Source organism: Glandiceps talaboti, chromosome 3 (genome assembly GCF_964340395.1).
Source record: "Glandiceps talaboti chromosome 3, keGlaTala1.1, whole genome shotgun sequence".
Lineage (NCBI taxonomy): Eukaryota > Metazoa > Hemichordata > Enteropneusta > Spengelidae > Glandiceps > Glandiceps talaboti.
This window is the reverse complement of record NC_135551.1, coordinates 12,776,003-12,792,218: the sequence shown is the minus strand read 5'-3', so window position 1 is coordinate 12,792,218 and position 16,216 is coordinate 12,776,003. Positions and strand designations below refer to the sequence as shown.

The window sequence follows — 16,216 nt, the reverse complement described above, 5'->3', positions numbered from 1 at the left end:
CGTACCTTCCTGATTTCTGAAATATATAGGATTACGGTATATTCTGTTGCGCTAATAACGTTGATCAAAAGTCACTGTTTTTTTTTTAAATATCGCACGTTATCACGTGACATGATTCGACTTTGCTTTGACGTCACTTTCTTGATTCCAAGCCTCTTTTGTCGTGATGTACTTTAAACACAGACGAGGAACCGACTGTGATTTGAGGTAGTTACATATCACACGGGATTGAAATCATGAACTCTCTAAGCCATTTCTCATACTGGACGTTCATAATCCATCGATTTACAAAACTGATCTGAAATAAAGTCGCTTCTATATATATGAAGGCAACAACTATAGCCAACATTTATTTCAATACTCGTCGAAGAACAGGGCAAAAGTAATTGGTCAATACATAGCAATGGTGCCATCTCTGATTTCAAACATCCCAACACGCGACAGTAACATATAGTATAACGATACACCAGCAGGACTCACTTATCCATCAGGTATGAAATCTGCATTTAGGCAGTAACAGTAACTTAGATGTCTATGATGTAACAAGTAGATCGAGTCTAGACCATTCAAATTTTAAGAATACTTGTTAAAAATGAACCTCTCAGACTAGTAACAATGACTACATTATCGATCCTTCACAAGCTTAAGGATAACTTCTCACGACGAACACTAGAAGTATAACTAAACGCTGGCCAATTATAGTCTTACTTTCAAACAAAACAACGACTGATCCCTTGCTTAGGTTAAGTAGGAAAGAATCGGTATTGAGTACTCTGTCAAGATTGCGATACAGTGTGCAACTCTCAAGTCTTGGTAAACCGTGTCATGTGTGGCTGACTTGTTTAATCTCACCTACTTGTACAGTTAATCGTCGTCTCATTAAAATACAGTTGCAAATAACCCATATAGTTTGGTTATTCATTTGCTTCAAGGATGTGGGCTGATTAGCGATGAGTAGAAATAAATACGACTTGACAGTTTCCGTCTGGGTTGCAACATCCGCTAACTTCGCGAAGTTGCGATCAAAGAAAAGGCCCGGTGGTAGCTGTTGTTTTACATAAAAGATCGGAGCGATGTATATAAAAAGTTGGAAACGAAGTGGAAGCATTTCATGTCAGGGTTCATTCAATTCCAGCAGCTGCCTGGGTGTTTGTAGTAGTGTTTTTAGTAACTAATATAATTGTATTATTTCTCAGTCAAAAGCATCCAATAGTTCTTCTTTTTCGTTGAAATGAACAACCAACTGATATGTTACACGGAACATCGTACCAAACAAATTAATACCCATATGTCAAATTGCAATAAATACATTTATAACGAAACAGTACTGGCTAGCATCGTACATTTTGTGACAAGTAACGCCTCTAAAGAAATATACGCACACTGTTGTATATTGTAAAACAATAATTGTAGAAGAAATGTGGCCATTAGTGAATATATGACTAACTCAAGTACAATCCTCTCGTGTCATCATGTCCAATTCGTTCAGATACACAGATGAATGAAATGTACACAGAATCTCAACACGTGTTCATCTTTTCCTATTATCGGTTTTTAGAGTGATCTGCAAGATTTAAACGATCTTATTGTCATTAGAACGATATAATCTAATTTAGAAATCGATAGTACGGTCAAAGAAAGATGGCGCCATTACTAAAAAAAAGAGTGGTTTAGATGTTGAAGCTTTTTTTATGTTAAAATCTTGGGTGAAATACTTCACTGGAAATACTTCACCAAGAAAAGGAAGCGATTACAAAATCAATATTTTCAAACTGATACATTCTAGACATTCAATGCTAAGGTGTTATCTTTTTATTTTTTTTCAGAAATTTCAGAAGTAAATGGCACTTTTATGCTACGTTATGTTTTATGAATCGCTTGTTAAACACAAGTTATGACCAGAATACGACTTTCTCACCCATCGACATTTTCATGTTCACAGGTCGCATTCTTGACATCCCGTGCAAAGTTTGTGGAGACCGAAGTTCAGGCAAACACTACGGCGTGTATGCATGTGATGGTTGCAGTGGCTTCTTTAAGCGAAGTATTCGGAGAAATCGTCAGTATGTCTGTAAGAATAAAGGTAGCGCTCCATGCCCCATTGACAAGACACACAGAAACCAATGCAGGGCTTGTCGACTCAAGAAATGTATGGAAGTTGAAATGAACAAAGATGGTAAGTACTTGTCTTACTTGGCAGAAGTAATGTTAACCATTAACAAATGCAATCTTACAATGATCCGACTTGCCATCCAAGAGTTTTCACCGGCCTCCTCTAATATGGGTGATAGTAATAAAGAACGTACCTTAAAACGAACGTGAAATTTATTAAGGAAAACTTTACGATTTGTAAATTTAAAGAAGGACACGTTAACTTTGTCTAATTTTATATATTGAAGTGATTGTATATGGCAAGATTGTTTATTGCCATATGGAGTAGCTGAAAATATGTATGTGTGTATGTATGTATGTATGTATGTATGTATGTATGTATGTATGTGTGTGTGTGTGTGTGTGTGTGTGTGTGTGTGTATGTATGTATGTATGTATGTATGTATGTATGTATGTATGTATGTATGTATGTGGATGGATGTATGGATATATGGATGTATGTATGTAAATTGGTTTGCTATAGTAACCAGTGTTATGAAGACTAATCTGTGTAACCTGTTAACAATATTCAGGCAGCGTTGGAATAAGTATTTCACAGTGAGACCAGAACATGGTGTATAAATTGAAAGTGTAGTTATGGAAAAAAAACATGGTCTATTCATTGATAAAGAATAATATCTTGTGGTCTGCTGTGTAAGATTGTAAATTCAATACTGGTTCTAAGCAATCTTGATTCAAGTACCTGTACATGCTGTTTTTCCAATCGTATCAGTTCCTCTCCTCTGCTTGGGCATTTTGCTGACATGCATGTTACAAATTACACAATTATCGGCAACAGAAACGTCTCACCAAGACACCTAACCTTAAAAAGACACCAATTACGATTTTTTACAAGCCTCTGTGGTTGCACAATATAACCCGGAAAGGGAGGTAACATGACCGGCCTCTATCGTTTACTTTAACACATCGATCAATACAAGCTATACGATTTACTTTCCACGTAGTAGCCCTGTGAGTAAGTGAATAAAAAAAAACCACGCAGTATCAAAGCGAGTAGTGTGTGTTACAATTTCCTCTGCTTTCAGTAACTCAACAAAGACGCATTCGGAGATCATTTAATTTATACATCTCCCTCGCCACGCATCCGCGAACGTAGAGTATTATTCATCAAAACGGAAAGTCAATGGAACCAGTCTACGAAAATTGAACAACCCCGAGAAAATCATTTATAGCAAACAAACAATGGTATACGCCGTACAATATTACTGAAATAGTCATGGAAATTAATTGCATATTGGTTTAGGATTGGTAGGCACCGCGTGTATCACCACTGAGAAGAAATCGACAAACGGTAGGTAGTTTGTTCGAGGATATTTCTACCACTTGCTGCGGTTATCAACAAAAAAATTCTCTGAGGATAATGAGATCCATTTACGCGTAGGACTAGCTAAACGTTCATATTTAAAAAGTGATGAATAAATTATAGGAAAAAACTTTCGCTAATTGCACAGGCTCGACTTCAAGTTCATATCGTTGAAATTTCATAATGTACGTATACCCAAAGTTGGTTCCACGCTACGAATCGAATTTTACAGGTGGAGGGGAATTCATCGAATGCAAAAGAGCAGACTTTGGCACATTGTGGACAGATACTTTTAAACCTTCAAGTATTTCAAACTGTAATGGTGGCATATTCGTTATATATTTGCTAATACAATTATTTCTCTCTTGTATTTTTTGTGTGGTCTTATTGTAATTTTTTTCAAACTCATTGATCTTTGCTGTTGGTTGTATACTAGTCGACATTGTCACTGCTTCCAGAATTTCGAAAATGAACACATTTTGACGATTTCGCCTCGATTATTTTGTCAACTACTTCAACCGATAATAACGCTGTGTTGTTATTTAGCTTTCAATCCTAAATTTCATTGCAAATGACTTTGATACTTTAAAAGGAGTAAGTAAAATAGATTAATAAATAACACAAATGTAAACATGTTTTACCAAGTAAGAAAACTATCCGATTATTGTAATAAAAATTTAGTTAGTTTTTAGTTTAGTTTGTTTAGTTAGTTAGTTAGTTAGTTAGTTAGTTAGTTAGTTAGTTAGTTAGTTAGTTTAGTTTAGTTAGTTTGTCAATTATTTAGTTCGTTAATTCGTTACCTAGTTAGCTAAGTTAGTTAGTTTTTAGTTTAGTTTGTTTAGTTAGTTAGTTAGTTTGTTTAGTTAGTTAATTAGTTAGTTAGTTAGTTAGTTAGTTTAGTTTAGTTTAGTTAGTTTAGTTTTTAGTTTAGTTTAGTTAGTTTGTCAATTAGTTTGTTCGTTAATTCGTTACTTAGTTAGCTAGTTAGTTTCGGTAGTTAGTTTTTAGTTTACCTCTCGATAGTACTTAAAGAGTTAAAAACTGTATTGGTCGTACAGACAACCTGCTATAGAAAAAAAAATTATGCGCTATGTCATGTAATACGAATTTTGTAATAATCAACTTGGCAATTTTTGTGTACAAATCTTTCAAGTTAAGAAAGGAATGTTTTTAATTATTCAGTTGTTTCATTCATTCATTCATTCATTCATTCATTCATTCATTCATTCATTCATTCATTCATTCATTCATTCATTCATTCATGTATAATATTATTTTACATTTCTCTATCTATGCTGTAAACTTTATATTTTTATTGCTCGTTTTTTGTAAATGTGCTATTTGGACCGGTGGCCTTTGAGAGCAATAAATATATATAAATAAAAAAAAAGATATATAAACTCAGAAACGTGTTGATATATTGTATTAGTATATTACTACATTTGATTCAATAGTAACTGTTCATAAACACATTCTTCACTGCGTTCCACTATTTCTGCATCAAAATGGATAAAATGTATATAACGAGGAATAGAATACCTACCATCAAATAGTGCTAGGAAAGGAGAAAACAGAAGAGCGGTGAAGCTCGTATATTAAAAGGTTTTATGTTTGGATGAAAGGTGTGAAGATAAATCGTCATTTTATAAGCAAAGGTCGGCACGAAATGTTTCAAACGTGCCGCGTACAAATCTCACTTTATTCAAACATGAAACAGAAAAGTATATACAAGAACAACGACCAGTTTACAGGAATGAGAATGACTGCATTTGTTCGAAATAAATAAATAAAATTTATTATAACAGAAATTAATTTTTTTTTAAAGGAAATGAGGAAGACGGAGTTTTGTGGGAACATTGAATAATCTGTGGGTAATGTTGACACATAAGCTCCCGTTTGGGGCAGAGTTCGGCTCTCTTTTATGATGCATAAACTTTCCCATAGAACGAAGGAGTTCCCCTCGCGTGCACATTCCCCTTGCCTTACAAATTGTTACTATAAACGTATTTTGCGGAAGATCCTTATCCTGGAGGAGTTAGCGAAGTCAGATAGGGTGGTGAACAGCAGAGTAAAGTAAGGGCACGACGAAGTTAATCCTCACCTGGATTTAAGAGTGTATCGCATTACTCATATTAAGCTTACTGCTAGGTAATATCAAAACAAGCCACACACTCGACCTTCTGAAAACACACTAGTGTCGGCTTCCTTGCAATAGTAGTTCAATTGACAAAATAGCATCGCCAGGGGTAAAGTTTGTATTGCTTGATTTCATATCTACCGCCTTGTTGCTTTTTTGTCGTTGCAATTGAGACGCAAACAACGGTCGAAGAAAACTATTTCTTGGGGCGGGAGCGAGCGGTGCCTTGTAAGACTGAAGTGCTCTTTATAATGGCTTACAAAAGGAGAAAATATGAGTCGAAAAGAAAAAATCGAGAAGCTCAAAATATACGTGTCTGGGAAAAAGACTAATGTCGATGAGATCGAGAGAACAGAATTCAAAAGAGCTTGAGGACACTTTCGTCGATGAAAAGCTACCGTATAAGTCGATATGAGGGAGTTCTTAATATTAACATGTAACTGGTCATTTGGTTGATATACTCAACACAATGTAGTCACTTCTTTGGCGGACTGACTTGCATGGCTGAGGGCCCTTCTTGTAAAAAAAAAATACTCGGGTATAATACCGTCTCGCATTTTATCCCGAAAGTAAGTTTGTCGTAGTTTCTATAGTAACAAAATATCAATACCATCCATAGCTTTTCTTTAACAGAACTGTAGAAAAAAGAAAGAAAGTTGAAATCCCCGGAGAACTTCTGGGTATATTTATCAGGGAAAAGAAGTGAAAAAAAGAAGTTTGATATGTCTCGGGAATTGGAGGGCAGCTGAGTGTTATAAAAGTTAGGTGGAGTTTGTCCTTGTAGTGCCAAGTCGTCGTCATCACGGCTTATTGGGTTTCAATACACTCGTCCTTGCTGTTCTGACACATAGCAAATCTTTTGAAACAAGTTTCTCTTACATAGCAGCTCAGTGATTAGGGCAACAAAAAATCGCCAAGGTCGACGAGCCAATTAAGTTGTCGTTCTGGGACTATAATCTTTGAAATAAACACACTTCAGTCTTTCTGTGGAAATATTAACACAAATACACGAAATTTACAACTTGTACTTCTCTGTGAGTAGGAGTAAAAAAACAAACTAGGTACACGTTATCTCTCAGTGCGTTAGAATTTGCAAATACGACTTCTTCTTTTTAATCTGCCGGTGTTTTCATCAAAACAAAGGAAGGGGTTGGTCAATATCTAATTAATGGTCGACTGTTGTTAAATACTTTTTGAATGGAAAAGGTAACTCCCCATGGAATTGTTTTCAACTGTCAATCATTATACACTCATAATGAATTTCGTGTTCGTTGTAATGAAGCGCGTCTATTTAAAACGAGTTAGTTACAGAGACTCTACAACTTTATCATCATATTGCTTTAAAGTTACTATTTTTTAAAGCAATATTATCGTCCATGCTATTTACTTTCTCTGCTGATTTATCATTGTTACTAATTTTTGATGTCTCATATAAATATGAAACATGATATTTTAATTTTGGAAACTGCGGTTTTGCATTCGTGTGTTTTGAACCTGTTCTACTGCGATCGCTTTTGGGAAGAATATATATTTTGTGATTAGCGTCACAGACAAGGAAAATAAGTGTGTTAGCACTAACGTAATTAAATTCTCAGATCTGTCACTGAAGGAATTCGTATCAACTTGTCAAAGCGTCTGTGACAAAACGCACCATCCCATCACACACACAATAAAGGCACCAAACTTTGCTTGCTTTCATTACTTGTGTAGACAGATGCCATTTTAAATCTTGCCATTTATACACTCCAGTCTCTAATCAGCTCACCAATCTCATTCAGTTCCCGCTAAACTTCTAAAAAAAAAACCGGATTTTTTTTATTCCTCGGTGTATCAGTCTGACATCGGGTCGGCCTACAAACAGTTCAAAAGCCAAACTGCGACAGAACCGAGTTAGCCAAACTTTGCAGAGCTTATATGAAAGAGTACGTACACATCAACAAAGGTCAAACCTGTGCATTGTAAAACGTACCCCCATAGGAGACCGGATCCTAACTCAACACAAAACCCTTCATTTCCAATGTTTTTAAGACGCTGAAAAGCCCCTCCTTGCTTCTCAATATTGGTTCGTCGCTGCCCAACCGTTTTCAATGCTTGTTTTGTCCCCTTCTTCACGTCCCAATAGATTGTGGACTTCACAGCTGCGCAAACAGACACGGATCTACACAATGTCTATGAATATATTCCAAAAGCCCCGTTCATTTGCCTCGACAAAAAATAACACACCTCAACAAGTGACTTTATTCACTTTACTTTTTTTATGAACAATGTTTCGCGATTTGGATTTGACCAATGTCCATTTCATCAACAATTTACAGTGACCACAAAAAGGTGTGGGCTGTTGAATTAATTGAGAAAACATAAACACCCGATACCAGAATTAGAAAGCTTTCACTTGAAAAAAAGAAAGAAAGAAAGAAAAGAACACAGTCTGTGAATGTGTGAGAGGCTGCCTTGACTTAGCAACCCCGAAATAGACAAGGTATGAGAAAAGTCAAGATAATCTGGAAATAGACACCGTTTTTAGTGAAATCTACACTCCAGACTAGTAGCCTTAGACTAATGGTCGAAATAAAACGATTAAATCGCTCCCACCCTATGTTTGCTAACAAAATACTCTGATTGGGTGGGAGGGGAATCTCCTCAGCTTTTATCATCCACCTACGTTCAGTGGATGACGTTTCCATGGCAACCGATGGCCGCGCTCAATAAGCTAAACTCAGATCAACAAGTTGGCTCTGCTTCAGTTGGGTTGGATTTTTTATTTTAAAAAAATGTTCCACCACCACCGATGGGTTTTGCAATATGATTAATTAATTTCCAACTTAGTATCCATATTATAATCATGAGCAAAGAATCAAATATTGAAGAAAACGAGACCAGAAAAACGTAATAATTATATGTGAACGAAAACGATTGGAAATTTTTTTAGATCGAAAAAAAAATGAGCATTTTGTTGGTTAGATCTTTTTCACATTGATACTAAATTTGTTGTAACATTTACCGCGGTTTTTTCTTTGTCTAATTAGCGCCGGTCTCAGACTCTTTTCGCTTAAAGTGTTCGTTACAATAGTAACCGCCTTTTGTTTGTTATTGTACAGAGATAGCCAGTATGCATCAAAACAAAAATACCGTTTCCATGGAAACGGTTTGGCGGTCACATTATTCCTTTTGTATCTTATGGTAACTTTGTAGTAGGCTATGAAGTGCTGCTGGGACTATTATTCGTCTCCGTGTATCGTCTTGATTCTAGGATATTTTTTAGTTACAACAGATCTGAGATAGCGATACAGCGTGGAAAGATAGACAGGGATACATAGTGAAAAGACAGAAACGGGAAGGGAAAAAATTCAAAATGCATGCGTGTAAGTAAACAAATGGAGCCGCAACCCCCCCCCCCCCCATCCCCACTCTCTCCACGGAAGTTACAAAGTACCTGAAATAATCGTGGTACTGTAAATCAATACATTTCATTACATCAATACTAGAGCGTTTTCCAAACTTGTTCCACGGGTGGGGCGGGTGGGGGAGGGGGGGGGGAAGAGTGAACATTCATAGATGGAAATATATACCTAGCTAGAGATTAGTTTCTAAGTATTATCATTACCTTCTATTCTCAATTTTATTTGGATTTATTTAGTCATTTGTTTAATACCTAGATGTATATCTGCTACGTTTGTGACCATTGAAAGGAATTGTGTGCTTAGTTTTAAACGAATTTGAATCCCGAACTCTGCGAGTGAATTCGTGAAGAAGGCAGAGCTAGTGTACGCGGAGCTTTACAGCGATATGATGTCAACGTTGATAAAGATTAAAATACCGTACTACAATGTTATTCCGTGTTATTCATATCCCGATATAGTATATAACCATAACCAACAACAACAACAACAACAACAACAACAACAACAACAACAATAATAATAATAATAATAATAACCGCAGCAGCAGCAGCAGAAAAAGGCGGTCATAATATTCATTTGAAGAAATTGTACCGAGATATGGAGTTGTGCAACGTCACACGAAGCCTCACCAACGTTCTGACAACTTATACGGCCAAGTACTTCAGTGCAATCAAATTGGGGGATGGGTGTTGGGGGGTATGGAGGGGGTAGGAGGGGAAAATGTATTTTGTTCTATATGTGTATTATTTCAGATGTTCATCGACCGTTGTTGAGACTACATTAATATCAAATTAGCTTTAGAAAAATGTACATCAAGTCTCGTAGCCTACGATCACGCATTCAACGACCAACCATTTATTACCTTGTTGTCGCCAAATTGTTTTAAAGTGTTCAGATCGTCGATTGTGCAAACCTCTCACCGAGCTCACCATGGGTATCTACAATTGCACATAATGATGTCAAATTTGGCCAAATTAGCGACAAAATGGGTCAAATTACACAGTTTTTCTTGCCATATTTCCCCCCTTCCTCTATCTATTCTTTCCGTTCCGACAATACGAAATGACGGTAAATTGCAATATATATACCGGTAGGTGTGGGCGATTGATGATGTACAAGTGAACGTTACTGGGGATAAAATACAGTGAAGAGTTAGCAGTGGGCAATTTTACTAGAGATAAATACCAACGATTTCCGTGTTCGAATTCGTTGTACAGATTTGGTTGATAACAACAAGTGTCATGAGTATTAAATACCGAGCGAGGCATTAAATTAAATAAAAGTAATTTAAACCATTTATCGTTATACACAGATTTGATTCATTTAAGAGCATCAAAAGGCCTACCAACAAATATGTTGAACGAAGGTGAACAGTTTAAATATTTTTTTCAGCGGCGAGTTTTTTTTTTTACCACTTTCGGTGAACGCTTCATGTTCTTCAGGATAAACTGTATGAAAATGTCTTGATCTTTGATGCAGTTTTGTGACACAAGTTTGTCGTAAACATTATTTCGAAGGTCGGCTTCTCCTATTTGAATGAATAAATGTATATTTGCCCGTACGATCGAAAAGGGCCAGTATTTTGCTCTATAGACGATCGCCAAACTATATCAGACAGTCGCGGTGGCTGATTGCCGTGACAAAGTTCGAATTCATGACTTGGTAGGGAACGATGACTGTCATCATGCCTTAACATTTTGGATGAAGTTTCTTGATCCGACAAAATGCAGATGATATTCCTGGATTCACAATATATTTTACTCATTTATGGACAATACAGTTTGTTTGTGATGTTGTTTACACGCTTCATAAACAATTACACCATAATACCAGAACATAACACGATCACACCTGTTTTCCATATTCTATGAATACAAAACGAAAAATATACCGCTCTGATTCCCCGCCAGAACTTTGTAAAGCGACCCAGTGGCATCCAGAAACCGTTCCACAGGTGGCCTATTCACTTTCTGTGTCGAATTCATCCTACCAGAAGCATTCACATTAACCGAGTTTTGCGCTCTTTGCGGGCTGATTTTGCAGGGAACTCAGCGTGGACGCTTATGTGATTACTGAGCCGAAATTGCCTTCTTTTGTGCGACTTAACGGCTCGTTTTTCAAGTCATTATAACCGTGGAATATATTTTCAACGCAACTGGAATGGGATCCAACAGGGGGCAACCTTTTGTCCATTGAATCGCCGCCAAATCGTATAAATCACTCAACCCATTTTTCGAACCAAAGAGATCATAGCGGCCGATGTAAATCCATAAAATTCCACGTGCAACAGCCCTTTTCACGCTTTACGCAATTCTTTATTTAATTAGCTGTTATTTTATATGAAATACTTCTTATTACAAGAGTGGCCATCTTTCGCGCTGACGACAACTTATTAACAACTATACGAAATAACTATAAATGTGTGAATTTTAAACTTTGCCGCATTTTTTTTGTTCTCGTCATCTTAACTTCGTACCAAACACATTGCCATTATGGTCACAACGCCAACATCAACTCAGAGATATATGTAACAAGGGAAGAGTTAGTGAAATAATCGTAAAATCTCGTCGTCAAAAAACACACGAACATATCTCTGATACATATTTCAAGTCAGTAAATTGTTAATTTAATTCATTGACAAAATAAAGCTTCTTGTCCTATTCTAGTATAATTAACAATAAATAGAATCTAGTTTCTATAACATTTTAGACAATCCAAAACTTTGCCAGGGTGTGTCAGATGTAAGGAGAGAGAGAGAGAGAGAGAGAGAGAGAGAGAGAGAGAGAGAGAGAGAGAGAGAGAGAGAGAGAGAGAGAGAGAGAGAGAGAGAGAGAGAGAGAGAGGAGAGAGAGAGAGAGAGAGAGAGAGAGAGAGAGAGAGAGAGAGAGAGAGAGAGAGAGAGAGAGAGAGAGAGAGAGAGAGAGGGGGGGGGAGTGATCAGCGAGAGCATGTTGAAAAACGTTCCACACTAAAGATCGTGCAATAGACATTTCAAATAAACAAAGAACCATACACTTTCTACTACGTTTTCGTCCTCAGAAGTTTAAGAAACACTCAAAACTTTTAAACTTTTTTTTTACGCTGTCCGTCTGAATTTCATTATTTTCCACTTCGCTTGTCTGGTTTGGTAGACGGTATGGAGAGACTCTGATCATGCGTATTTGATATCTGAAAAGATTTGAGAGTTGTCGACAGCGAGCATCCCAGAATTCAACTCGTTTATAGCTTTTGGTCTTTGTGTTATAGATATTGGACCCCTAATCAATCGCATTAACAATCTATTAACGGAGTTTAATACGACTTCCCTAAACGTTGATCATTAAGTCGTTATTGGAAGTGATTTAAATGGGGGCGTCCCATTCTTCCACGGCGACACCGCTGATTGTAAAAGACATATAGCTAACAATTGTCGGAGAATGATCAGCACGTTAAAAACACGCATGGGTTCCTTGCCGAGAGTTGCAACCATTAACTAGCACGTGGGGCTATATGCCTTCATATCTCAATCCCTACTATGTACAAATTTATGCTATTATTCCATACGGTGAAATTTGGTGGCAATGGTGAGAGGGCGAACACACACCTTTTTTTTTAACCCCCACAAACCGTTTGTAAAAGTGCAACAAGTCCTCGATGTTCCCCAAGTTTTATGTTTACTTTTGGATAAAGTATATTTTTTGCTTTCATTATGTGCGTCACATCGAAAAAATAGTTTACTTATGACAAATTATGATTTCTATTTCGACAGTTAACACTTCATGTTTTCTTCCATAAACACATTTTCTCTGACAGAGTGAGTGAGTGAGTGAGTGAGTGAGTGAGTGAGTGAGTGAGTGAGTGAGTGCGACAGGCAGGCAGGCAGGCAGGCATACATACATACATACATACATACATACATACATACATACATCCATACATACATGCATGCATGCATGCATGCATGCAGGCAGGCAGGCAGGCAGGCAGGCAGGCAGGCAGGCAGGCAGGCAGGCAGACAGGAAGAAAGAAAGAAAGAAAGAAAGAAAGAAAGAAAGAAAGAAAGAAAGAAAGAAAGAAAGAAAGAAAGAAAGAAAGAAAGAAAGAAAGAAAGAAAGAAAGAAAGCCAAAGACATAATCACAATTGTTTGTACTTCGGAGTAAATAAATACACTCATATACACGTTTACAACTTTATAAACTATATGTTTGAATGAACTTGGTACTAAACTCAATGTTATATCACATACAAGTTGGTTATACTTGTATCCTTACTTCCAAAATATAGTCCGAATCTAAATTTTAAATCGAATACAAATGTAGATATCTTAAATTTCCACCTTAACATTTCAAGTTCTGGCAAATATTTTTGGACATAACACTTTCATCTTATCCCATGTCAGTGTTACATCGCTTTGAAAAGCGACAGTGCACGCAACTTAAACCAACACCAAGTTTGGTTATTTCAATAAAAGATACGATTCCTATATTTTCTTTTCTTCATTTAGTTGACATATGTAGTCTTTACTCGTCAAGAGACCGTCGAGTGTTCTATTTTATATGCATAGCTTCATCTGTCCGTTGTTCAAAAAAATAATGAATAGTAATCTCGAATATATTATAAGCCGGAGGACAATAAACGGTGTGTGTTGTCTCCGTTTGACTGAGGTATATTTCGCGATTGCCCGCCAGTTGCGCGCCAAATTAATGCAATTTGACGTATTCGCCAATTGCACCAATTCAAGCTCTACACACACGCGCGTGGCACACACGACTATAGCTTTTGTATAAGGTCTAGGAAATCAGCCACCATAGGAAGCTCGCTGTACGCCAAACTACCGATTCTGCGTTTCCCACCAGCACACTTGCTGAGGTGTATTGTGCGCCAGAAACGCCGTTTATCGGTTGCCCGTTAACTAACAAAGCACCATCAAACTGACTGCCCAAGGATGTGTATTTTCAGAGCATTAATTTGAAAACAAACTTTTACTTCTACTGACAGATATTTTTTGTTTACTGCATTGAATGGAAAATATTCGTGATCTAAATCAATCTAACTCTGATAATTCACCGCAAAAATGAAGGAAAAAAGAGAGTGGGACGACAATTTGAAGTTTGCGAATAGTAGTGCGCCACCTGTTGCATTACGGAGAATTCCCGCCAAAAAGCAGAACGATTTCATTTCCAAAGACAGTTTTCTATAATGACCAGCGGCGCTATTCGTAGACTAGGATTCAAAATACTGTACACGATAGGAAATTTTATGTTAGATAAATAATTTCTTAAATTGTCGTTAGGGTGAGGATGTTTACAAGATTATGATGTCGAGAGTCACTGCTTGAGACAAGTTGATAATTTTCTGAAGGTTCGCCATCTTGGCCACTAAACTACATTTGGGATACCATTCATGAGCAATGTATGATTGATAAAAAAAAGTTAAAGTAAAAAGAAACTAAAATCACATTAGACTCTCCTGTGTTCTAAATGAGCAGTCACGTGAACGGACCATCACGAAATAGTCGCCAAAACTATCCAATCTGAACATAGGTTCCCATTTACCTTTGTTCGTACGGCAGTGGAGAACGTTTCCCAGACACGGAGTGCAGTTCACAGCTATTTTATATATCAGTCGACACGTGCATTTCATTTTAAGAGATACTGATCACAGAGATAATAGTCGAATAAATTTTTTTGATTATTTCGTCTGATAATTCTTTTCTTTTCTTTGGTAGGAGCCCGCTTCAGATTGCCGTGCGTACACGAGGGGGCCACTCCAAGTACTTAAATTTCGCTTTGCACAGTTAGGTATTAAGTAGAGAACGGAGGGCTATAATTCTGGCCCAATTATTGCTTTCCGATTGGAGTTTAGTTTCTAAATAAAAAATCCCTGTTTAAAAACTAGTAATTTGGCACAATTAACCAATCAAGGTGCCATAATAGTTCACTCTTCTAAAAGCGAGACATGCTAAACGACGAACCGTATACAATTACCCCTCGGGCAGGAAAACAGCGAACTATGCAGCTCGAAATAAGATAATATAATACAATTTAGTCAAGATCTTCAAAAAAGAAAGTTCTTTCAAAGTTCGAGCGACCTTTGTAGAATCTTTTACACAACATTTTAACCGGAAATAAGTAAAATGTTTTAATCACCAACTACGCATGCGCATGGCAACTTCTCGTTTACCCAAGGCCTTACGTAGAGTACTGATATTACTTGTTCTGCCAATGTCCACCCCTCCGATAGAAGTACGCGTAATTAACTATGTAATGAATATTTTTTGGAAGAATGGACGATGAATTTGTCGTTTAAAAATTCTCTTAATAAACACTCTCCCGCCAAACTTTACTACATAGATTAAAAATAGTTAAATGTTCAAAAGTATCGACAATCCTTATTACCCGATGAGGCTTTGACAAGGCGCTTTGGTCAACTGAATTTGACGACAAAATCTGACAAGAATACATGCAAATATTCACTAGAATATAGAAGCCATTGTTCGTGTACTTTTACGGCGGGAAAAACTGATCATTTTTATGGCGGGAAACATGAGATTTACACCTGAAAGTAAACTTAAAGAGGGGAAAAAAGAGAGCTACAAGGTAAAGTCACAAATTGAAGTCGAAATCCCGTTAACACGTTTAAAGTTAGACTGTTTGACTAATAAAGTAATCTATGAATGACAAAACTCGACATTATTAAAAGGGTCATCCAATGACCCCGAATGACCCAGAACCCCCAATCGTCAACATTTGAATTTGTAGCGACACCTGCCTTGAGGATTTTAAACTCTATTTGTCAGATTGTGAGACAATCTTGTTTTGAGATCCATAGTGATAGCATGCTGCCCTTGTCTCGTTGTCGACTTTTTACGTATTGTTATGAACGCCGTACCGTTTGAAAAGCTGCCATAGAACGTCTTTAAACGTCAACTCATTTGCTATTCAGCGATGTGGAGTGCTCTTTACTCGCTTGATGGCGATTTCAGGGTAAATCGTCCGTGAAATTTCCCTTTGACAACATGGTAACGATGGAGTACCCAGCTATGTGTGAATTTTGACTAAACGCTTGTTGGCGACTGACTTGTATATGTCAAACTTCTGTAGGCTTTCTTCACTTCGCCGTCTTTTGTGTGCTCCTATTAAACACTCCTGTCAGTCGGTCTTTTTTATATACTAGTATATAAAAAAAACAGCCCTTGAACCCAGACGCGAAAACAACCTTTA

At 37.0% G+C, this 16,216-nt stretch overlaps 1 protein-coding gene across 1 annotated transcript in view; it reads left to right on the top strand.

Annotated features, from left to right (window-relative positions):
• Positions 1-1,932: 1,932 nt before the first annotated feature.
• Positions 1,933-16,216, top strand: part of LOC144433055 (nuclear receptor subfamily 2 group E member 1-like) — an 18,790-nt gene continuing 4,506 nt past the window's right edge. Inside the window, exon 1 of the mRNA XM_078121366.1 lies at positions 1,933-2,176. Within this exon, the coding sequence (XP_077977492.1) occupies positions 1,933-2,176 (244 nt within the window). The remainder of the gene's footprint in view (positions 2,177-16,216) is intronic.